This window comes from Scyliorhinus torazame, chromosome 6 (assembly GCF_047496885.1).
Source record: "Scyliorhinus torazame isolate Kashiwa2021f chromosome 6, sScyTor2.1, whole genome shotgun sequence".
NCBI classification, from domain to species: Eukaryota; Metazoa; Chordata; class Chondrichthyes; order Carcharhiniformes; family Scyliorhinidae; genus Scyliorhinus; species Scyliorhinus torazame.
The window spans coordinates 11,322,149-11,347,084 of NC_092712.1; the positions used below are offsets into that span (position 1 = coordinate 11,322,149).

The 24,936-nt window shown below is 54.9% G+C and overlaps 1 protein-coding gene across 3 annotated transcripts in view; it reads right to left on the reverse strand.

Moving 5' to 3' along the window:
* LOC140424670 (flap endonuclease 1-like) overlaps positions 1 to 24,936 on the reverse strand; it is a 210,634-nt gene that overhangs the window by 146,528 nt on the left and 39,170 nt on the right. For all 3 annotated transcript variants that reach the window (XM_072507934.1, XM_072507935.1, XM_072507933.1), the window contains exons 3-5: positions 19,333 to 19,390; positions 16,631 to 16,710; positions 13,490 to 13,613 (exon numbers count right to left, since the gene is read on the reverse strand). In XM_072507934.1, the coding sequence (XP_072364035.1) occupies positions 13,490 to 13,613; positions 16,631 to 16,710; positions 19,333 to 19,390 (262 nt within the window). The remainder of the gene's footprint in view (positions 1 to 13,489; positions 13,614 to 16,630; positions 16,711 to 19,332; positions 19,391 to 24,936) is intronic.

The window sequence follows — 24,936 nt, forward strand, 5'->3', positions numbered from 1 at the left end:
TTGATACAGGGCCATGGGGAGAGTGTGGGTCAGTGGGATTAGTTTGGGATTGATACAGTGCTATGGGGAGAGAGCAGGGTAGTGGGATTAGTTTGGGAATTGATACTGGTCTATGGGGAGAGAGCGGGGCAGTGGAATTAGTTTGGGGATTGATACAGGGCTATGGGGAGAGAGCGGGGCAGTGGGATTAGTTTGGGATTGATACAGGGCTATGGGAGAGAGCGGGGCAGTGAGATTAGTTTGGGATTGATACAGGGCTATGGGGAGAGAGCGGGGCAGTGGGATTAGTTTGGGATTGATACAGGGCTATGGGGAGAGAGCGGGGCAGTGGGATTAGTTTGGGGATTGATACAGTGCCATGGGGAGAGAGTGGGGCAGTGGGATGAGGTGGGGATTGATACAGGGCTGTGGGGAGAGAGCGGGGCAGTGGTATTAGTTTGGGATTGATACAGCGCTATGCGGAGAGAGCGGGGCAGTGGGATTAGTTTGGGATTGATACAGGGCTATGGGGGAGAGCGTGGCAGTGGGATTAGTTTGGGATTGATACAGGGCTATGGGGAGAGAGCGGGGCAGAGGGATTAGTTGGGGATTGATACAGGGCTATGGGGAGAGAGCGGGGCAATGAGATTAGTTTGGGATTGATACAGGGCTATGGGGAGAGAGCGGGGCAGTGAGATTAGTTTGGGATTGATACAGGGCTATGGGGAGAGAGCGGGGCAGTGGGATTAGTTTGGAATTGATACAGGGCTATGGGGAGAGAGCGGGGCAGTGGGATTAGTTTGGGATTGATACAGGGCTATGGGGAGAGAGCGGGGCAGTGGGATTAGTTTGGGGATTGATACAGGGCGATGGGGAGAGAGCGGGGCAGTGGGATTAGTTTGGGGATTGATACAGGGCGATGGGGAGAGTGCGGGGCAGTGGGACTAGTTTGGGGATTGATACAGGGCGATGGGGAGAGAGCGGGGCAGTGGGATTAGTTTGGGGATTGATACAGGGTTGTGGGGAGAGAGCGGGGCAGTGGTATTAGTTTGGGATTGATACAGGGCTATGCGGAGAGAGCGGGGCAGTGGGATTAGTTTGGGATTGATACAGGGCTATGGGGGAGCGGGGCAGTGGGATTAGTTTGGGATTGATACAGGGCTATGGGGAGAGAGCGGGGCAGTGGGATTAGTTTGGGATTGATACGGGGCTATGGGGAGAGAGCGGGGCAGTGGGATTAGTTTGGGGATGGATACAGGGCGATGGGAGAGAGCGGGGCAGTGGGATTAGTTTGGGATTGATACGGGGCTATGGGGAAAGAGCGGGGCAGTGGGATTAGTTTGGGGATTGATACAGGGCGATGGGGAGAGAGCGGGGCAGTGGGATTAGTTTGGGATTGATACGGGGCTATGGGGAGAGAGCGGGGCAGAGGGATTAGTTTGGGGATTGATACAGGGCTATGGGGAGAGAGCGGGGCAGTGGGATTAGTTTGGGATTGATACAGGGCTATGGGGAGAGAGCGGGGCAGAGGGATTAGTTTGGGGATTGATACAGGGCTAGGGGGAGAGAGCGGGGCAGTGGGATTAGTTTGGGATTGATACAAGGCGATGGGGACAGAGCGGGGCAGTGGGATTAGTTTGGGGATTGATACAGGGCTATGGGGAGCGAGTGCGGCAGTGGGATTAGTTTGGGATTGATACAAGGCTATGGGGAGAGAGCGGGGCAGTGGGATTAGTTTGGGATTGATACAGGGCTATGGGGAGAGAGCCGGGCAGTGGAATTAGTTTGGGATTGATACAGGGCTATGGGGAGAGAGCGGGGCAGAGGGATTAGTTTGGGGATTGATACAGGGCTATGGGGAGAGAGTGGGGCAGTGGGATTAGTTTGGGATTGATACAGGGCTATGGGGAGAGAGCGGGGCAGTGGGATTAGTTTGGGATTGACACATGACTATGGGGAGAGTGCGGGGCAGTGGGATTAGTTTGGGGATTGATACAGGGCGATGGGGAGAGAGCGGGGCAGTGGGATTAGTTTGGGATTGATACATGACTATGGGGAGAGAGCGGGGCAGTGGGATTAGTTTGGGGATTGATCCAGGGCGATAGGGAGAGTGTGGGGCAGTGGGATTAGTTTGGGATTGATACAGGGCCATGGGGAGAGTGCGGGGCAGTGGGATTAGTTTGGGATTGATACAGGGCCATGGGGAGAGTACGGGGCAGTGGGATTAGTTTGGGATTGATACAGGGCTATGGGGAGAGTGCGGGGCAGTGGGATTAGTTTGGGATTGATACAGTGCTATGGGGAGAGAGCGGGGCAGTGGGATTAGTTTGGGGATTGATACAGGGCGATGGGGAGAGAGTGGGGCAGTGGGATTAGTTTGGGGATTGATACAGGGCTGTGGGGAGAGAGCGGGGCAGTGGATTAGTTTGGGATTGATACAGGGTTATGGGGAGAGAGTGGGGCAGTGGGATTAGTTTGGGGATTGATACAGGGCTATGGGGTGAGAGCGGGGCAGTGGGAGTAGTTTGGGATTGATACAGGGCTATGGGGAGAGAGTGGGTCAGTGGGATTAGTTTGGGGATTGATACAGGGCTATGGGGAGAGAGCGGGGCAGTGGGATTAGTTTGGGATTGATACAGGGCTATGGGGAGAGAGCGGGGCAGTGGCATTAGTTTGGGATTGATACAGGGCTATGGGGAGAGAGCGGGGCAGTGGGATTAGTTTGGGATTGATACAGGGCTATGGGGAGAGAGCGGGGCAGTGGGATTAGTTTGGGATTGATACAGGGCTCTGGGGAGAGAGCGGGGCAGTGGGATTAGTTTGGGGATTGATACAGGGCTATGGGGAGCGAGCGGGACTGTGGGATAGTTAGGGATTGATACAGGGCTATGGGGAGAGAGTGGGGCAGTGGGATTAGTTTGGGATTGATACAGGGCTATGGGGAGAGAGCAGGGCAGTGGGATTAGTTTGGGATTGATACAGGGCTATGGCGAGAGAGCGGGGCAGTGGCATTCGTTTGGGTATGATACAGGGCTTTGGGGAGAGAGCGGGGCAGTGGGATTAATTTGGGATTGATACAGGGTTATGGGGAGCGAGCGGGCAGTGGGATTAGTTTAGGATTGATACAGGGCTATGGGGAGAGAGTGGGGCAGTGTGATTAGTTTGGGATTGATACAGGGCTATGGGGAGAGAGCGGGGCAGTGGGATTGGTTTGGGGATTGATACAGGGCTATGGGGAGAGAGCGGGGCAGTGGGATTAGTTTGGGGATTGATACAGGGCTATGGGGAGAGAGTGAGGCAGTGGGATTAGTTTGGGGATTGATACAGGGCTATGGGGAGAGAGCAGGGCAGTGGGATTAGTTTGGGATTGATACAGGGCTATGGGGAGAGAGCGGGGCAGTGGGATTAGTTTGGGGATTGATACAGGGCCATGGGGAGAGTGTGGGTCAGTGGGATTAGTTTGGGATTGATACAGTGCTATGGGGAGAGAGCAGGGTAGTGGGATTAGTTTGGGAACTGATACAGGTCTATGGGGAGAGAGCGGGGCAGTGGGATTAGTTTGGGGATTGATACAGGGCTATGGGGAGAGAGCGGGCAGTGGGATTAGTTTGGGATTGATACAGGGCTATGGGAGAGAGCGGGGCAGTGAGATTAGTTTGGGATTGATACAGGGCTATGGGGAGAGAGCGGGGCAGTGGGATTAGTTTGGGATTGATACAGGGCTATGGGGAGAGAGCGGGGCAGTGGGATTAGTTTGGGGATTGATACAGTGCCATGGGGAGAGAGTGGGGCAGTGGGATGAGGTGGGGATTGATACAGGGCTGTGGGGAGAGAGCGGGGCAGTGGTATTAGTTTGGGATTGATACAGCGCTATGCGGAGAGAGCGGGGCAGTGGGATTAGTTTGGGATTGATACAGGGCTATGGGGGAGAGCGGGGCAGTGGGATTAGTTTGGCATTGATACAGGGCTATGGGGAGAGAGCGGGGCAGAGGGATTAGTTTGGGATTGATACAGGGCTATGGGGAGAGAGCGGGGCAATGAGATTAGTTTGGGATTGATACAGGGCTATGGGGAGAGAGCGGGGCAGTGAGATTAGTTTGGGATTGATACAGGGCGATGATGAGAGAGCGGGGCAGTGAGATTAGTTTGGGATTGATACAAGGCTATGGGGAGAGAGCGGGGCAGTGGGATTAGTTTGGAATTGATACAGGGCTATGGGGAGAGAGCGGGGCAGTGGGATTAGTTTGGGATTGATACAGGGCTATGGGGAGAGAGCGGGGCAGTGGGATTAGTTTGGGGATTGATACAGTGCCATGGGGAGAGAGTGGGGCAGTGGGATGAGGTGGGGATTGATACAGGGCTATGGGGAGAGAGTGGGGCAGTGGGATTAGTTTGGGGATTGATACAGGGCGATGGGGAGAGAGCGGGGCAGTGGGATTAGTTTGGGGATTGATACAGGGCGATGGGGAGAGTGCGGGGCAGTGGGACTAGTTTGGGGATTGATACAGGGCGATGGGGAGAGAGCGGGGCAGTGGGATTAGTTTGGGGATTGATACAGGGCTGTGGGGAGAGAGCGGGGCAGTGGTATTAGTTTGGGATTGATACAGGGCTATGCGGAGAGAGCGGGGCAGTGGGATTAGTTTGGGATTGATACAGGGCTATGGGGGGAGCGGGGCAGTGGGATTAGTTTGGGATTGATACAGGGCTATGGGGAGAGAGCGGGGCAGTGGGATTAGTTTGGGATTGATACGGGGCTATGGGGAGAGAGCGGGGCAGTGGGATTAGTTTAGGGATGGATACAGGGCGATGGGAGAGAGCGGGGCAGTGGGATTAGTTTGGGATTGATACGGGGCTATGGGGAAAGAGTGGGGCAGTGGGATTAGTTTGGGGATTGATACAGGGCGATGGGGAGAGAGCGGGGCAGTGGGATTAGTTTGGGATTGATACGGGGCTATGGGGAGAGAGCGGGGCAGAGGGATTAGTTTGGGGATTGATACAGGGCTATGGGGAGAGAGCGGGGCAGTGGGATTAGTTTGGGATTGATACAGGGCTATGGGGAGAGAGCGGGGCAGAGGGATCAGTTTGGGGATTGATACAGGGCTATGGGGAGAGAGCGGGGCAGTGGGATTAGTTTGGGATTGATACAAGGCGATGGGGACAGAGCGGGGCAGTGGGATTAGTTTGGGGATTGATACAGGGCTATGGGGAGCGAGCGCGGCAGTGGGATTAGTTTGGGATTGATACAAGGCTATGGGGAGAGAGCGGGGCAGTGGGATTAGTTTGGGATTGATACAGGGCTATGGGGAGAGAGCCGGGCAGTGGAATTAGTTTGGGATTGATACAGGGCTATGGGGAGAGAGCGGGGCAGAGGGATTAGTTTGGGGATTGATACAGGGCTATGGGGAGAGAGTGGGGCAGTGGGATTAGTTTGGGATTGATACAGGGCTATGGGGAGAGAGCGGGGCAGTGGGATTAGTTTGGGATTGACACATGACTATGGGGAGAGTGCGGGGCAGTGGGATTAGTTTGGGGATTGATACAGGGCGATGGGGAGAGAGCGGGGCAGTGGGATTAGTTTGGGATTGATACATGACTATGGGGAGAGAGCGGGGCAGTGGGATTAGTTTGGGGATTGATCCAGGGCGATGGGGAGAGTGTGGGGCAGTGGGATTAGTTGAGGGATTGATACAGGGCTATGGGGAGAGTGCGGGGCAGTGGGATTAGTTTGGGATTGATACAGGGCCATGGGGAGAGTGCGGGGCAGTGGGATTAGTTGGGATTGATACAGGGCCTTGGGGAGAGTACGGGGCAGTGGGATTAGTTTGGGATTGATACAGGGCTATGGGGAGAGTGCGGGGCAGTGGGATTAGTTTGGGATTGATACAGTGCTATGGGGAGAGAGCGGGGCAGTGGGATTAGTTTGGGGATTGATACAGGGCGATGGGGAGAGAGCGGGGCAGTGGGATTAGTTTGGGGATTGATACAGTGTTATGGGGAGAGAGCGGGGCAGTGGGATTAGTTTGGGATTGATACAGGGCTATGGGGTGAGAGCGGGGCAGTGGGATTAGTTTAGGATTGATACAGGGCTATGGGGAGAGAGTGGGGCAGTGGGATTAGTTTGGGGATTGATACAGGGCTATGTGGAGAGAGCGGGGCAGTGGGATTAGTTTGGGATCGATACAGGGCTATGGGTAGAGAGCGGGGCAGTGGGATTGGTTTGGGGATTGATACAGGGCTATGGGGAGAGAGCGGGGCAGTGGGATTAGTTTGGGTTTGATACAGGGCTATGGGGAGAGAGTGGGGCAGTGGGATTAGTTTGGGGATTGATACAGGGCTGTGGGGAGAGAGCGGGGCAGTGGGATTAGTTTGGGATTGATACAGGGTTATGGGGAGAGAGTGGGGCAGTGGGATTAGTTTGGGGATTGATACAGGGCTATGGGGTGAGAGCGGGGCAGTGGGAGTAGTTTGGGATTGATACAGGGCTATGGGGAGAGAGTGGGTCAGTGGGATTAGTTTGGGGATTGATACAGGGCTATGGGGAGAGAGCGGGGCAGTGGGATTAGTTTGGGATTGATACAGGGCTATGGGGAGAGAGCGGGGCAGTGGCATTAGTTTGGGATTGATACAGGGCTATGGGGAGAGAGCGGGGCAGTGGGATTAGTTTGGGATTGATACAGGGCTATGGGGAGAGAGCGGGGCAGTGGGATTAGTTTGGGATTGATACAGGGCTCTGGGGAGAGAGCGGGGCAGTGGGATTAGTTTGGGGATTGATACAGGGCTATGGGGAGCGAGCGGGACTGTGGGATAGTTAGGGATTGATACAGGGCTATGGGGAGAGAGTGGGGCAGTGGGATTAGTTTGGGATTGATACAGGGCTATGGGGAGAGAGCAGGGCAGTGGGATTAGTTTGGGATTGATACAGGGCTATGGGGAGAGAGCGGGGCAGTGGCATTCGTTTGGGATTGATACAGGGCTTTGGGGAGAGAGCGGGGCAGTGGGATTAATTTGGGATTGATACAGGGTTATGGGGAGCGAGCGGGCAGTGGGATTAGTTTAGGATTGATACAGGGCTATGGGGAGAGAGTGGGGCAGTGTGATTAGTTTGGGATTGATACAGGGCTATGGGGAGAGAGCGGGGCAGTGGGATTGGTTTGGGGATTGATACAGGGCTATGGGGAGAGAGCGGGGCAGTGGGATTAGTTTGGGGATTGATACAGGGCTATGGGGAGAGAGTGAGGCAGTGGGATTAGTTTGGGGATTGATACAGGGCTATGGGGAGAGAGCAGGGCAGTGGGATTAGTTTGGGATTGATACAGGGCTATGGGGAGAGAGCGGGGCAGTGGGATTAGTTTGGGGATTGATACAGGGCCATGGGGAGAGTGTGGGTCAGTGGGATTAGTTTGGGATTGATACAGTGCTATGGGGAGAGAGCAGGGTAGTGGGATTAGTTTGGGAATTGATACAGGTCTATGGGGAGAGAGCGGGGCAGTGGGATTAGTTTGGGGATTGATACAGGGCTATGGGGAGAGAGCGGGGCAGTGGGATTAGTTTGGGATTGATACAGGGCTATGGGAGAGAGCGGGGCAGTGAGATTAGTTTGGGATTGATACAGGGCTATGGGGAGAGAGCGGGGCAGTGGGATTAGTTTGGGATTGATACAGGGCTCTGGGGAGAGAGCGGGGCAGTGGGATTAGTTTGGGGATTGATACAGTGCCATGGGAGAGAGTGGGGCAGTGGGATGAGGTGGGGATTGATACAGGGCTGTGGGGAGAGAGCGGGGCAGTGGTATTAGTTTGGGATTGATACAGCGCTATGCGGAGAGAGCGGGGCAGTGGGATTAGTTTGGGATTGATACAGGGCTATGGGGGAGAGCGGGGCAGTGGGATTAGTTTGGCATTGATACAGGGCTATGGGGAGAGAGCGGGGCAGAGGGATTAGTTTGGGATTGATACAGGGCTATGGGGAGAGAGCGGGGCAATGAGATTAGTTTGGGATTGATACAGGGCTATGGGGAGAGAGCGGGGCAGTGAGATTAGTTTGGGATTGATACAGGGCTATGGGGAGAGAGCGGGGCAGTGGGATTAGTTTGGAATTGATACAGGGCTATGGGGAGAGAGCGGGGCAGTGGGATTAGTTTGGGATTGATACAGGGCTATGGGGAGAGAGCGGGGCAGTGGGATTAGTTTGGGGATTGATACAGTGCCATGGGGAGAGAGTGGGGCAGTGGGATGAGGTGGGGATTGATACAGGGCTATGGGGAGAGAGTGGGGCAGTGGGATTAGTTTGGGGATTGATACAGGGCGATGGGGAGAGAGCGGGGCAGTGGGATTAGTTTGGGGATTGATACAGGGCGATGGGGAGAGTGCGGGGCAGTGGGACTAGTTTGGGGATTGATACAGGGCGATGGTGAGAGAGCGGGGCAGTGGGATTAGTTTGGGGATTGATACAGGGCTGTGGGGAGAGAGCGGGGCAGTGGTATTAGTTTGGGATTGATACAGGGCTATGCGGAGAGAGCGGGGCAGTGGGATTAGTTTGGGATTGATACAGGGCTATGGGGGGAGCGGGGCAGTGGGATTAGTTTGGGATTGATACAGGGCTATGGGGAGAGAGCGGGGCAGTGGGATTAGTTTGGGATTGATACGGGGCTATGGGGAGAGAGCGGGGCAGTGGGATTAGTTTGGGGATGGATACAGGGCGATGGGGAGAGAGCGGGGCAGTGGGATTAGTTTGGGGATTGATACAGGGCGATGGGGAGAGAGCGGGGCAGTGGGATTAGTTTGGGATTGATACGGGGCTATGGGGAAAGAGCGGGGCAGTGGGATTAGTTTGGGGATTGATACAGGGCGATGGGGAGAGAGCGGGGCAGTGGGATTAGTTTGGGATAGATACGGGGCTATGGGGAGAGAGCGGGGCAGAGGGATTAGTTTGGGGATTGATACAGGGCTATGGGGAGAGAGCGGGGCAGTGGGATTAGTTTGGGATTGATACAGGGCTATGGGGGAGAGCGGGGCAGTGGGATTAGTTTGGCATTGATACAGGGCTATGGGGAGAGAGCGGGGCAGAGGGATTAGTTTGGGATTGATACAGGGCTATGGGGAGAGAGCGGGGCAATGAGATTAGTTTGGGATTGATACAGGGCTATGGGGAGAGAGCGGGGCAGTGAGATTAGTTTGGGATTGATACAGGGCTATGGGGAGAGAGCGGGGCAGTGGGATTAGTTTGGAATTGATACAGGGCTATGGGGAGAGAGCGGGGCAGTGGGATTAGTTTGGGATTGATACAGGGCTATGGGGAGAGAGCGGGGCAGTGGGATTAGTTTGGGGATTGATACAGTGCCATGGGGAGAGAGTGGGGCAGTGGGATGAGGTGGGGATTGATACAGGGCTATGGGGAGAGAGTGGGGCAGTGGGATTAGTTTGGGGATTGATACAGGGCGATGGGGAGAGAGCGGGGCAGTGGGATTAGTTTGGGGATTGATACAGGGCGATGGGGAGAGTTCGGGGCAGTGGGACTAGTTTGGGGATTGATACAGGGCGATGGGGAGAGAGCGGGGCAGTGGGATTAGTTTGGGGATTGATACAGGGCTGTGGGGAGAGAGCGCGGCAGTGGTATTAGTTTGGGATTGATACAGGGCTATGCGGAGAGAGCGGGGCAGTGGGATTAGTTTGGGATTGATACAGGGCTATGGGGGGAGCGGGGCAGTGGGATTAGTTTGGGATTGATACAGGGCTATGGGGAGAGAGCGGGGCAGTGGGATTAGTTTGGGATTGATACGGGGCTATGGGGAGAGAGCGGGGCAGTGGGATTAGTTTGGGGATGGTTACAGGGCGATGGGGAGAGAGCGGGGCAGTGGGATTAGTTTGGGGATTGATACAGGGCGATGGGGAGAGAGCGGGGCAGTGGGATTAGTTTGGGATTGATACGGGGCTATGGGGAAAGAGCGGGGCAGTGGGATTAGTTTGGGGATTGATACAGGGCGATGGGGAGAGAGCGGGGCAGTGGGATTAGTTTGGGATTGATACGGGGCTATGGGGAGAGAGCGGGGCAGAGGGATTAGTTTGGGGATTGATACAGGGCTATGGGGAGAGAGCGGGGCAGTGGAATTAGTTTGGGATTGATACAGGGCTATGGGGAGAGAGCGGGGCAGAGGGATTAGTTTGGGGATTGATACAGGGCTATGGGGAGAGAGCGGGGCAGTGGGATTAGTTTGGGATTGATACAAGGCGATGGGGACAGAGCGGGGCAGTGGGATTAGTTTGGGGATTGATACAGGGCTATGGGGAGCGAGCGCGGCAGTGGGATTAGTTTGGGATTGATACAAGGCTATGGGGAGAGAGCGGGGCAGTGGGATTAGTTTGGGATTGATACAGGGCTATGGGGAGAGAGCCGGGCAGTGGAATTAGTTTGGGATTGATACAGGGCTATGGGGAGAGAGCGGGGCAGAGGGATTAGTTTGGGGATTGATACAGGGCTATGGGGAGAGAGTGGGGCAGTGGGATTAGTTTGGGATTGATACAGGGCTATGGGGAGAGAGCGGGGCAGTGGGATTAGTTTGGGATTGACACATGACTATGGGGAGAGTGCGGGGCAGTGGGATTAGTTTGGGGATTGATACAGGGCGATGGGGAGAGAGCGGGGCAGTGGGATTAGTTTGGGATTGATACATGACTATGGGGAGAGAGCGGGGCAGTGGGATTAGTTTGGGGATTGATCCAGGGCGATGGGGAGAGTGTGGGGCAGTGGGATTAGTTTAGAGATTGATACAGGGCTATGGGGAGAGTGCGGGGCAGTGGGATTAGTTTGGGATTGATACAGGGCCATGGGGAGAGTGCGGGGCAGTGGGATTAGTTTGAGATTGATACAGGGCCATGGGGAGAGTACGGGGCAGTGGGATTAGTTTGGGATTGATACAGGGCTATGGGGAGAGTGCGGGGCAGTGGGATTAGTTTGGGATTGATACAGTGCTATGGGGAGAGAGCGGGGCAGTGGGATTAGTTTGGGGATTGATACAGGGCGATGGGGAGAGAGCGGGGCAGTGGGATTAGTTTGGGGATTGATACAGGGCTATGGGGAGAGAGCGGGGCAGTGGGATTAGTTTGGGATTGATACAGGGCTATGGGGGGAGAGCGGGGCAGTGGGATTAGTTTGGGATTGATACAGGGCTATGGGGTGAGAGCGGGGCAGTGGGATTAGTTTAGGATTGATACAGGGCTATGGGGGGAGAGCGGGGCAGTGGGATTAGTTTGGGATTGATACAGGGCTCTGTGGAGAGAGCGGGGCAGTGGGATTAGTTTGGGATCGATACAGGGCTATGGGTAGAGAGCGGGGCAGTGGGATTGGTTTGGGGATTGATACAGGGCTATGGGGAGAGAGCGGGGCAGTGGGATTAGTTTGGGTTTGATACAGGGCGATGGGGAGGGTTGGGCAGAGGGATTAGTTTGGGATTGATACAGGGCTATGGGGAGAGAGTGGGGCAGTGGGATTAGTTTGGGGATTGATACAGGGCTATGGGGAGAGAGCGGGGCAGTGGGATTAGTTTGGGATTGATACAGGGTTATGGGGAGAGAGTGGGGCAGTGGGATTAGTTTGGGGATTGATACAGGGCTATGGGGTGAGAGCGGGGCAGTGGGAGTAGTTTGGGATTGATACAGGGCTATGGGGAGAGAGTGGGGCAGTGGGATTAGTTTGGGGATTGATACAGGGCTATGGGGAGAGAGCGGGGCAGTGGGATTAGTTTGGGATTGATACAGGGCTATGGGGAGAGAGCGGGGCAGTGGGATTAGTTTGGGATTGATACAGGGCTATGGGGAGAGAGCGGGGCAGTGGGATTAGTTTGGGATTGATACAGGGCTATGGGGAGAGAGCGGGGCAGTGGGATTAGTTTGGGATTGATACAGGGCTATGGGGAGAGAGCGGGGCAGTGGGATTAGTTTGGGGATTGATACAGGGCTATGGGGAGCGAGCGGGACTGTGGGATAGTTAGGGATTGATACAGGGCTATGGGGAGAGAGTGGGGCAGTGGGATTAGTTTGGGATTGATACAGGGCTATGGGGAGAGAGCAGGGCCGTGGGATTAGTTTGGGATTGATACAGGGCTATGGGGAGAGAGCGGGGCAGTGGCATTCGTTTGGGATTGATACAGGGCTTTGGGGAGAGAGCGGGGCAGTGGGATTAATTTGGGATTGATACAGGGTTATGGGGAGCGAGCGGGCAGTGGGATTAGTTTAGGATTGATACAGGGCTATGGGGAGAGAGTGGGGCAGTGTGATTAGTTTGGGATTGATACAGGGCTATGGGGAGAGAGCGGGGCAGTGGGATTAGTTTGGGGATTGATACAGGGCTATGGGGAGAGAGCGGGGCAGTGGGATTAGTTTGGGATTGATACAGGGCTATGGGGAGAGAGCAGGTCAGTGGGATTAGTTTGGGATTGATACAGGGCTATGGGGAGAGTGCGGGGCAGTGGGATTAGTTTGGGGATTGATACAGGGCTATGGGGAGAGAGCGGGGCAGTGGGATTAGTTTGGGGATTGATACAGGGCCATGGGGAGAGTGCGGGGCAGTGGGATTAGTTTGGCGATTGGAACAGGGCGATGGGGAGAGAGCCGGGCAGTGAGATTAGTTTGGGATTGATACAGGGCTATGTGGAGAGAGCGGGGCAGTGGGATTAGTTTGGGATTGATACAGGGCTATGGGGAGAGAGCGGGGCAGTGGGATTAGTTTGGGATTGATACAGGGCTATGGGGAGAGAGCGGGGCAGTGGGATTAGTTTGGGATTGATACAGTGCTATGGGGAGAGAGCGGGGCAGTGGGATTAGTTTGGGATTGATACAGGGCTATGGGGAGAGAGTGGGACAGTGGGATTAGTTTGGGATTGATACAGGGCTATGGGGAGAGAGCGGGGCAGTGGGATTAGTTTGGGGATTGATACAGGGCCATGGGGAGAGTGCGGGGCAGTGGGATTAGTTTGGCGATTGGAACAGGGCGATGGGGAGAGAGCCGGGCAGTGAGATTAGTTTGGGATTGATACAGGGCTATGTGGAGAGAGCGGGGCAGTGGGATTAGTTTGGGATTGATACAGGGCTATGGGGAGAGAGCGGGGCAGTGGGATTAGTTTGGGATTGATACAGGGCTATGGGGAGAGAGCGGGGCAGTGGGATTAGTTTGGGATTGATACAGTGCTATGGGGAGAGAGCGGGGCAGTGGGATTAGTTTGGGATTGATACAGGGCTATGGGGAGAGAGTGGGACAGTGGGATTAGTTTGGGATTGATACAGGGCTATGGGGAGAGAGCAGGGCAGTGGGATGAGGTTGGGATTGATACAGCGCTATGGGGAGAGAGCGGGGCAGTGGGATTAGTTTGGGATTGATACAGGGCTATGGGGAGAGTGCGGGGCAGTGAGATTAGTTTGGGATTGATACAGGGCCATGGGGAGAGTGCGGGGCAGTGGGATTAGTTTGGGATTAGTGTGGGGATTTCACCAGCATTAACACACAGAATGGGTTGGCTTACCTGCTCGTTGTGTATGAGCTGTGGTCTCTGTCACCTGCTGCCCTTTGTTCTGGTTGACGTCACCCTCAGCTCCATTTGCTGCTGTCATTAATCTTTGTGGTTCCGATTCCATTGGCTGACATTCCTGGAAAGGAGATGAACGTGTCGTCAGGGCGAGCAACCTTCTTCATCCGCTGGGAAATGCCCGCGGAGAATCCGTCTCAAACCGCCCCCCCCTGCTCTGCCTCGGATCGGTTTGCTCGAGTTGTTCGGCTGATCGACCATGAACCCTTTCCTCCGTTACTCTCAGTACAGACTCTCCCTCTCCGACACAATGCCCCCTCGTCCACTCCCTCCCTGCCTGCCTCCAGCGTAGCTCCTGCCATTGACTGCCACATGTTACTCAATGAACTCTCTGCTCCATCCTGATGTTACTGAAGTGAAAGGTGATGCCTCCGTACATCACTCTGATGGAACTGGCCGAACGAGACGCTCAGTTCTGAGTCAACCACATTGCTGTGGGCCTGGAGTCACGTGTAGGCCAGACCGGGTAAGGGCGGCAGATTTCCTTCCCCGAAGGACATTAGTGACCCAGCTGGGTTTTTATAACAATCCGTTGTTTCGAGGTTCCCATTGCGGAGACCAGCTATTGGTTATAAACCCAGCCGGTCAGAGAGACAAACAGAGTTAGTGTTTCTCGGTGTGCCTCTCTCCACAGATGCTGCTAGATGGCCTGATTTTATTTCAGATTTCCAGCCTCTGCAGTATTTTACATTTACTTCTATGGAGTTCTGTGACGGAGTAACCTGCAGACATTAGTAGAATTCCTTGCCCAGTGAAGCAGTAGAGGCTCCTTCATTAAATGTTTTTAAGATAAAGATAGATAGTTTTTTGAAGAATAAAGGGATTAAGGGTTATGGTGTTCGGGCCGGAAAGTGGAGCTGAGTCCACAAAAGATCAGCCATGATCTCATTGAATGGCGGAGCAGGCTCGAGGGGCCAGATGGCCTACTCCTGCTCCTAGTTCTTATGTTGCACTCGGATTTGCAGAAGGCATTTGATAAGGTGTCACATCAAAGGTAATTGTGGAAAGTAAATGCTGATGGTGGAGGGGGTGTCACATTAGCCTGGATGGCAGATTGGCTAGCAGAAAGCAGAGAGTATGTATAAATGGGTCTTTTTCTGAGTGCCAGGACGTGACCAGTGGAGTCCTGCAGGGGTCTCTGCTGGAACCTCAACCTTTTACAATTTATATCAATGACTTAGATGAGGGGGGCAAAGGCCTTGTAGCTGAATGTGTAGACGTCACAAAAATATGGAGGAAAGTATGTTGTGAAGAGGACATTCGGAGTTTGCAGGCGGGTACCTATTGGATGAGTGACTGAGCACAATCTCTGGGAGTTGTGGGAAAACATGGAATTGTTTCCTTGGGCAGGAAGAATCCAGTAGGGCAGGAAGAATCCAGTAGCAGAGTATTAACTAAAAGGAGAAAGCAGGATTCTGAGGTGCAGAGGGACCTGGGTGTTCTAGTGCACGAGTCACAAAAGGTTAGCACGCAGATGCAGCAAGTAATTCTGAAGCCCAATGGAATTATTATTTTTATTATGAGAGGAATTAAACATAAAAGTGAGGATGTGGTGGTTCCGTTTTCCAGGGAATTGGGTGGGACCACGGGCGCGAGTTAATGGAACAATTTTGAAGTGTCCACGTTTGATGGGTTGGTTTGGGACGGCCATGTTGGTGAGATCGCGGCCCGTAGTTAACGGCACTTGGTGCCAAAAGTGAGCCCCCACGAGCTTCTCACCATCACTGGCTGTCTCGACGTCTGATTGGCCCGACTCACGCCTCAGCATCTTGCTGCTAACCAGGGGGAGCTGCTTTTAAACGCAGCCTCACCACTCACTCCCAGTCAACACGCGAGCTTGGCAGCGCACTGGCCGGCTCCGCGCTTTGGCGATGCCGACCTGGCCAGGCTTCCTGATGCCGTGGATGTCAGATGGAGCACCCGGTTCCCCTGAGAGGTTCGTAGGGCCACCAGCACGGTCAGCAGTGCCGCCTGCGAGGCAGTGGGCAGCGGCCCTCAGTGATCAGGAGGAAGGCCAATGACCCCCATCGAGCTGTAAGGGTAAGTTACCACCTATCTCCTGGCATCCGTTCCTCCTGCCACCCCTCAGATTCCCAAACCCCCCACACACATCGCTGGCTGACACCTCGCACCCTCCCCATATCCCATCTTCAACACCCCCTGGCAACCACCTTCACGTCCCCTGACCCATCAGGCAAGCGGCTCATTGTCCCCGCAGGAGAAAATCGGCCATAATAAGCAGGGCAGGGCGGAGCTGGGGGGGGTCCCAGAGATCCGAGTCCTCTCCCCCTATGAGGAACGGGCCCTGGAGATCGCGGGGTTGACCGAGGAGAAAGGGGTCAGCGACAGCGAGGGTGACGTGTGCCAGAGAGGGCAGGATCCACTGCCCCTTCACCCAGATGACCTTCCTCATGACCCTTCTCGCTCACTGACCACATGTCCATTCTCTCGCAGGACCTCCGTCTGATGAGGCCAGACCACCCGGAGACCCTCTTGGGGGGGCGGGGGTTTACTTCATGGCACCACCAGAGCGGTCCTGGCATCGGAACCACGTTTTGCGCAGTCCGATGCACCGCTCAATGACACCACGCGCGTGGTAGCGTCGGCCTCGTTAGAACGGGTCTCCGCACCGGTGTCAACAGCCTGGAGCTCAGCCAGTGCCCCTTGTCCCCCAAGAGCCCGTCATCCTGGGGTGGTCTTTGAAGATGCCGGGGACCTCCGAGTGCCCAGGATGTAGCTGCCATGCCCGCTCCCTGGGCAGCGGGCACACACGTGCAAGATGTTGAGGCGGTGGGCGCACACGATCTGAACATTCCGGGAGAGTAACCGCTTCCTGTTAATATAGGACACTACCAGAGACAGCCCAACTCCACCCCCATCGCAGGGAGAATACCCGTGAGGGTGGGTAAGTGACAGAATGGACACCTTGTACAGTACCCCGCCCCCCAAACACCGTCCCAAACCACCAGGCGATAAATGTTCACCCCCAGTGGAGATAGGGGTACAATTAACACATTCCTCATCACCTTCCTAATACCCCAGCATTTAAATATTGGGATTCGATTGCTCCGTTCATACCCCTCGGTCTGTTGGCCCCGTTGCCCCGTCCACCGGCTCTGCGCACGGTGAGTTGCACAGCTCCCGGGCTGCCACGCTCCCTGGAATAGAATAAAAACCAGATCTCAGTTCCAAAACCGAGAACAAAACACTTCAGAGCAAAGGGTGGGACAGCGATTGATGGATAATGGGGATTGATGGATAATGGGGATGGGGATTGATGGATAATGGGGATGGGAATTGATGGATAATGGGGATGGATGGATAATGGGGATGGGGATTGATGGATAATGGGGATTGATGGATCATGGATAATGGGAATTGATGGATAATGGGGATTGATGGATAATGGGGATGGGGATTGCTGGATCATGGGAATGATGGATAATGGGGATGGGGATTGATGGATAATGGGGATTGATGGATAATGGGGATTGGGATTGATGGATGATGGGGATTGATGGATAATGGGGATGGGGATTGATGGATATTGGGGATGGGGATTGATGGGTAATGGGGATGGGGATTGATTGAAAATTAGGAAAGAAATTCATGGATAATAGAGACGGGGATCCAACAAACCCTGTCCCCATTAACAATCAAACAAGTCCCCATTAACCATCAAACCCAATCCTAGTCATTAACCCAGTCCCCATCAACCATTTTTTCGGTCCCTATTAATCATCAAACCCCGTCTCTAATATCCATCACTTCCTGACCCCATTATCCATCAATCACCACCCCCATTAACCATCAATCTGCGACCCTATTATCCATCAAACCCTGACCCTATTGCCCATCAAACCCTGACCCTATTATCCATCAACCCCTGACCCAATTATCCATTAATCCATATCCACCATCAATCATCGTCCCCATTAACCATCAATCCATAAGGCCATAAGACATAGGAGCAGAATTAGGCCACTCGGCCCATCGAGTCTGCTCCGCCATTCAATCATGGCTGATATTTTCTCATCCCCATTCTCCTGCCTTCTCCCCATAACCCCTGATCCCCTTATTAATCAAGAACCCATCTATCTCTGTCTTAAAGACAGTAATTTGGCCTCCACAGAAAGCTCGGGACGATGATTGATGGGGATGGGGATTAATGGATAATAGGGACAGGGTTTGATGATTAATAGGGACAGAAAATGATGGTTAATGGGGACTGGGGTTGATGGTTAATGGGGATGGGGATTGATGAATAATGGGGACAGGGTTGATAGTGAATGGGGATTGTGTTTGATGGTTAATGGGGATGGGTTTGATGGATTAAAAAATATATATGTTTAGAGTACCAATTATTTTTTCCAATTAAGGGGCAATTTAGCGTGGCCAATCCACCTACCCTGCACATCTTTGGGTTGTGGGGGCGAAACCCACGCAAACACTGGGAGAATGTACAAACTCCACACGGACAGTGACCCAGAGCCAGGATTATCATAGATTATCATAGAATTTACAGCGCAGAAGGAGGCCAATCGGCCCATCGAGTCTGCACCGGCTCTTGGAAAGAGCACCCTACCCAAGGTCAACACCTCCACCCTATCCCCATAACCCAGTAACCCCACCCTAAGGGCAATTTTGGACACGAAGGGCAACGGAGGAAACCCACGCAGACACGGGAAGGATATGCAGACTCCGCACAGACAGTGACCCAAGCCGGAATCGAACCCGAGACCCTGGAGCTGTGAAGCAATTGTGCTATCCACAATGCGACTGTACTGTGATTGGACCTGGGACCTCGGGGCCGTGAGGCAGCAGTGCTAACCACTGCACCACCCCTGGGGTTTGATGGATTATATGGCTGGGGATGAGGATTAATGGTTAATAGAGACAGGGGACGTCATTCTCCGACCCCCCGCCGGGTCGGAGAATGGCCGTTGGCCGCCGTGAATCCCGCCCCCGCCGAAGTCTCTGCTCCCGGAGATTGGGTGGGGGCGGGAATCCGGCCGCGCCGGTTGGCGGGACCCCCCGCTGGATTCTCCGGCCCGGATGGGCCGAAGTCCCGCCCAGGAATTGCCTGTCCCGCCGGCGTAAATCAAACCTGGTATTTACCGGCGGGACCAGGCAGCGTGGGCGGGCTCCGGGGTCCTAGGGGGGGCGCGGGGCGATCTGACCTCGGGGGGTGCCCCCACGGTGGCCTGGCCCGCGATCGGGGCCCACCGATCCGCGGGCGGGCCTGTGCCGTGGGGGCACTCTTTCCCTTCCGCCTCCGCCACGGCCTCCACCATGGCGGAGGCGGAAGAGACTCTCCCCACTGCGCATGCGCGGGAAACTGACAGCGGCCGCTGACGCTCCCGCGCATGCGCCGCATTTCCGCGCCAGCTGGCGGGGCAACAAACGCCATTTCCGCCAGCTGGCGGGGCGGAAATCCCTCCGGCGTCGGCCTAGCCCCTCAATGTCGGGGCTAGGCCGCCAAAGATGCGGAGACTTCCGCACCTTTTTGCCGGCGCGATGCCCGTCTGATTTGCGCCGGCTTTGGCGCCAGTCGGCGGGCATCCCGCCGTTGGGGGAGAATTTCGCCCAGGGTTTGATGGATTATGGGATTGGGGACTGATGGACAGTGGAGATGGGGATTTATAGTTAACGGGGATGGGCTTTGATGGTTAATGGGGACTGAGCTGCCAAAATGAGCACCAAGCGAATGTTACACGGTAAAGTTCACAGAATAAAATTCGAATGAAAATGTTCCTCAAATCAGCTGTTTGTTTGGGTACCTTTCCTGGCGGCTTCCGGGGATTTGGTGACAGGAGTCCAGCCGCGTCTTTTACAGAGCTGCAAACACAGAGACATCAACGAGGGAATGGAGAAGACACTTAACGTCAAAACACAAACACTGAACGGCTCCCATGAGATTACAACACAATCACTAACATTATCATGTGCGAGTACCTTTAAGAAATGGGTGTATATAAAATAGCTGTAGTGGATGTACCTTTAAGAAATGGGTGTTTATAAAATAGCTGCAGTGGATGTACCTTTAAGAAATGGGTGTTTAGCAGTGATGTCAGAGAGTGGGTGGAGCTGGGCTGTCTGTCAGCTTTTTACTTTCTGTTTGGGCTCGCAGCTGCACGGTGTGTGTTAGTTTCGTATTCAGAGCTGGATAGCTGCAGTCACAGCCAGAAGGGGTATTAATCTCTCTCTCTGCACCTAAAGACTGTCTCCAGATCCTTTGGTGATTGAAAAATAATACATGTTACTGCAGAGAAGTTAAACCTAATGTCTTTCTGTGAAAAGGTTTTTTTTTTTGTCTTATGGATGTTGCAAGGAAAGATTAAGAGTTACTTATAGAGTACTGTATTCTCTGGGGGATTTATTGGCGTTGATAGCTGTTGAGCTGTTTCCTGTGGGTTTATAAAGTGTTAACTGGTTTCAGAAATAAACATTGTTTTAATTTAAAAGTACTTTAGATCACTGTTGCATCACACCTGCAGAGTGGGCCGTGTGCTCCCCATACCACAATCTAGTAAAGGTGGTGGGTCAGGGGAACTCCATGATACACTTTGGGGTTCTCTAAACCCTGGCCCATAACAATATCAAACACTCCCAGGACAGGTACAGCACGGGGTTAGATACAGAGTAAAGCTCCCTCTACACTGTCCCCATCAAACACTCCCAGGACAGGTACAGCACGGGGTTAGATACAGAGTAAAGCTCCCTCTACACTGTCCCCATCAAACACTCCCAGGACAGGTACAGCACGGGGTAAGATACAGAGTAAAGCTCCCTCTACACTGTGCCCATCAAACACTCCCAGGACAGGTACAGCACGGGGTTAGATAAAGAGTAAAGCTCCCTATACACTGTCCCCATCAAACACTCCCAGGACAGGTACAGCACGGGGTTAGATACAGAGTAAAGCTCCCTCTACACTGTCCCCACCAAACACTCCCAGGACAGGTACAGCATGGGGTTAGATACAGGGTAAAGCTCCCTCTACACTGTGCCCATCAAACACTCCCAGGACAGGTACAGCACGGAGTTAGATACAGGGTAAAGCTCCCTCTACATTGTGCCCATCAAACACTCCCAGGACAGATACAGCACGGGGTTAGATACATAGTAAAGCTCCCTCTACACTGTCCCCATCAAACACTCCCAGGACAGGTACAGCACGGGGTGAGATACAGAGTAAAGCTCCCTCTACACTGTCAGAGGGTCAGTACTGAGGGAGTGCTGCACTGTCAGAGGGTCAGTACTGAGGGAGTGCTGCACTGTCAGAGGGTCAGTACAGAGGGAGTGCTGCACTGTCAGAGGGTCAGTACTGAGGGAGTGCTGCACTGTCAGAGGGTCAGTACTGAGGGAGTGCTGCACTGTCAGAGGGTCAGTACTGAGGGAGTGCTGCACTGTCAGAGGGTCAGTACTGAGGGAGTGCTGCACTGTCAGAGGGTCAGTACTGAGGGAGTGCTGCACTGTCAGAGGGTCAGTACTGAGGGAGTGCCGCACTGTCAGAGAGTCAGTACTGAGGGAGTGCTGCACTGTCAGAGGGTCAGTACTGAGGGAGTGCTGCACTGTCAGAGGGTCGGTACTGAGGGAGTGCTGCACTGTCAGAGGGTCCGTATTGATGGAGTGCCGCACTGTCAGAGGATCAGTACTGAGGGAGTGCCGCACTGTCAGAGGGTCAGTACTGAGGGAGTGCTGCACTGTCAGAGGGTCAGTACTGAGGGAGTGCTGCACTGTCAGAGAGTCAGTACTGAGGGAGTGCTGCACTGTCAGAGGGTCAGTACTGAGGGAGTGCCGCACTGTCAGAGGGTCAGTACTGAGGGAGTGCCGCACTGTCAGAGGGTCAGTACTGAGGGAGTGCCGCACTGTCAGAGGGTCAGTACTGAGGGAGTGCCGCACTGTCAGAGGGTCAGTACTGAGGGAGTGCTGCACTGTCAGAGGGTCAGCACTGAGGGAGTGCCGCACTGTCAGAGGGTCAGCACTGAGGGAGTGCCGCACTGTCAGAGAGTCAGTACTGATGGAGTGCTGCACTGTCAGAGGGTCAGTACTGAGGGAGTGCTGCACTGTCAGAGGGTCAGTACTGAGGGAGCGCTGCTCTGTCAGAGGGTCAGTACTGAGGGAGTGCCGCACTGTCAGAGGGTCAGTGATGAGGGAGTGCCGCACTGTCAGAGGGTCAGTACTGAGGGAGTGCTGCACTGTCAGAGGGTCAGTACTGAGTGAGTGCTGCACTGTCAGAGGGTCAGTACTGAGGGAGTGCCGCACTGTCAGAGGGTCAGTACTGAGGGAGTGCTGCACTGTCAGAGGGTCAGTACTGAGGGAGTGCTGCACTGTCAGTGGGTCAGTACTGAGGGAGTGCTGCACTGTCAGAGGGTCAGCACTGAGGGAGTGCCGCACTGTCAGAGGGTCAGTACTGAGGGAGTGCTGCACTGTCAGAGGGTCAGTACTGAGGGAGTGCCGCACTGTCAGAGGGTCGGTACTGAGGGAGTGCCGCACTGTCAGAGGGTCAGTACTGAGGGAGTGCTGCACTGTCAGAGGGTCGGTACTGAGGGAGTGCCGCACTGTCAGAGGGTCAGTGATGAGGGAGTGCCGCACTGTCAGAGGGTCAGTACTGAGGGAGTGCCGCACTGTCAGAGGGTCAGTGATGAGGGAGTGCCGCACTGTCAGAGGGTCAGTACTGAGGGAGTGCCGCACTGTCAGAGGGTCAGTACTGAGGGAGTGCTGCACTGTCAGAGGGTCAGTACTGAGGGAGTGCCGCACTGTCAGAGGGTCAGTACTGAGGGAGTGCTGCACTGTCAGAGGGTCAGTACTGAGGGAGCGCTGCTCTGTCAGAGGGTCAGTACTGAGGGAGTGCTGCACTGTCAGAGGGTCAGTACTGAGGGAGTGCCGCACTGTCAGAGGGTCAGTACTGAGGGAGTGCCGCACTGTCAGAGGGTCAGTACTGAGGGAGTGCCGCACTGTCAGAGGGTCAGTACTGAGGGAGTGCTGCACTGTCAGAGGGTCAGCACTGAGGGAGTGCCGCACTGTCAGAGGGTCAGCACTGAGGGAGTGCCGCACTGTCAGAGAGTCAGTACTGATGGAGTGCTGCACTGTCAGAGGGTCAGTACTGAGGGAGTGCTGCACTGTCAGAGGGTCAGTACTGAGGGAGCGCTGCTCTGTCAGAGGGTCAGTACTGAGGGAGTGCCGCACTGTCAGAGGGTCAGTGATGAGGGAGTGCCGCACTGTCAGAGGGTCAGTACTGAGGGAGTGCTGCACTGTCAGAGGGTCAGTACTGAGGGAGTGCCGCACTGTCAGAGGGTCAGTACTGAGTGAGTGCTGCACTGTCAGAGGGTCAGTACTGAGGGAGTGCCGCACTGTCAGAGGGTCAGTACTGAGGGAGTGCTGCACTGTCAGAGGGTCAGTACTGAGGGAGTGCCGCACTGTCAGAAGGTCAGTACTGAGGGAGTGCTGCACTGTCAGAGGGTCAGCACTGAGGGAGTGCCGCACTGTCAGAGGGTCAGTACTGAGGGAGTGCTGCACTGTCAGAGGGTCAGTACTGAGGGAGTGCCGCACTGTCAGAGGGTCGGTACTGAGGGAGTGCCGCACTGTCAGAGGGTCAGTACTGAGGGAGTGCTGCACTGTCAGAGGGTCGGTACTGAGGGAGTGCCGCACTGTCAGAGGGTCAGTGATGAGGGAGTGCCGCACTGTCAGAGGGTCAGTACTGAGGGAGTGCCGCACTGTCAGAGGGTCAGTGATGAGGGAGTGCCGCACTGTCAGAGGGTCAGTACTGAGGGAGTGCCGCACTGTCAGAGGGTCAGTACTGAGGGAGTGCTGCACTGTCAGAGGGTCAGTACTGAGGGAGTGCCGCACTGTCAGAGGGTCAGTACTGAGGGAGTGCCGCACTGTCAGAGGGTCAGTACTGAGGGAGTGCCGCACTGTCAGAGGGTCAGTACTGAGGGAGTGCTGCACTGTCAGAGGGTCAGTACTGAGGGAGTGCCGCACTGTCAGAGGGATTGCTATCCTCGGTGTCATTCTCAGTGTTGAGCCCTCGGTCTGTAAGATTAAAAGGGGGTAACCTGGGAGGTAACACATTGCTGATTCAGTCAGATCGGATGGCGGAATAACGGATGTTCATTTGGTATAACAACAGAATCGAAAGAGAAATATTCCGGATCGCTCCCTCCCACAGTCGCACGATTTCAGCAAACCACATCCCCCACCACCCCGCTGCCGCCCACTGGGGGTGGGGGAGCTCTGGTCACTTATCCGTGGTTCTGCTCCCTCGGTACGGACATGTGTTTAATTTCTGGGTTCTCCCTGATTTGGGAGCTGAGCAGATACGTGTCCCTCCCGCTGTGACACAGAGCTCTCTGTCACACTGGAACCAGAGGACACGTCCCTCCCCGCTGTGACACAGAGCTCTCTGTCACACTGGAACCAGAGGACACGTCCCTCCTCGCTGTGACACAGAGCTCTCTGTGACAGTGGAACCAGAGGACACGTCCTCCCCGCTGTGACACAGAGCTCTCTGTCACACTGGAACCAGAGGACACGTCCCTTCCCGCTGTGACACAGAGCTCTCTGTCACACTGGAACCAGAGGACACGTCCTCCCCGCTGTGACACAGAGCTCTCTGTCACACTGGAACCAGAGGACACGTCCTCCCCGCTGTGACACAGAGCTCTCTGTGACAGTGGAACCAGAGGACACGTCCTCCCCGCTGTGACACAGAGCTCTCTGTCACACTGGAACCAGAGGACACGTCCTCCCCGCTGTGACACAGAGCTCTCTGTCACACTGGAACCAGAGGACACGTCCCTCCCCGCTGTGACACAGAGCTCTCTGTCACACTGGAACCAGAGGACACGTCCCTTCCCGCTGTGACACAGAGCTCACTGTCACACTGGAACCAGAGGACACGTCCCTCCCCGCTGTGACACAGAGCTCACTGTCACACTGGAACCAGAGGACATGTCCCTCCCCGCTGTGACACAGAGCTCTCTGTCACACTGGAACCAGAGGACACGTCCTCCCCGCTGTGACACAGAGCTCTCTGTCACACTGGAACCAGAGGACACGTCCCTCCCCGCTGAGACACGGAGCTCTCTGTTACACTGGAACCAGAGGACACGTCCCTCCCCGCTGTGACACAGAGCTCTCTGTCACACTGGAACCAGAGGACACGTCCCTCCCCGCTGTGACGCAGAGCTCTCTGTCACACTGGAACCAGAGGACACATCCCTTCCCGCTGTGACACAGAGCTCTCTGTTTCACTGGAACCAGAGGACACGTCCCTCCCCGCTGTGGCACAGAGCTCTCTGTCACACTGGAACCAGAGGACACGTCCCTTCCCGCTGTGACACAGAGCTCTCTGTCACACTGGAACCAGAGGACACATCCCT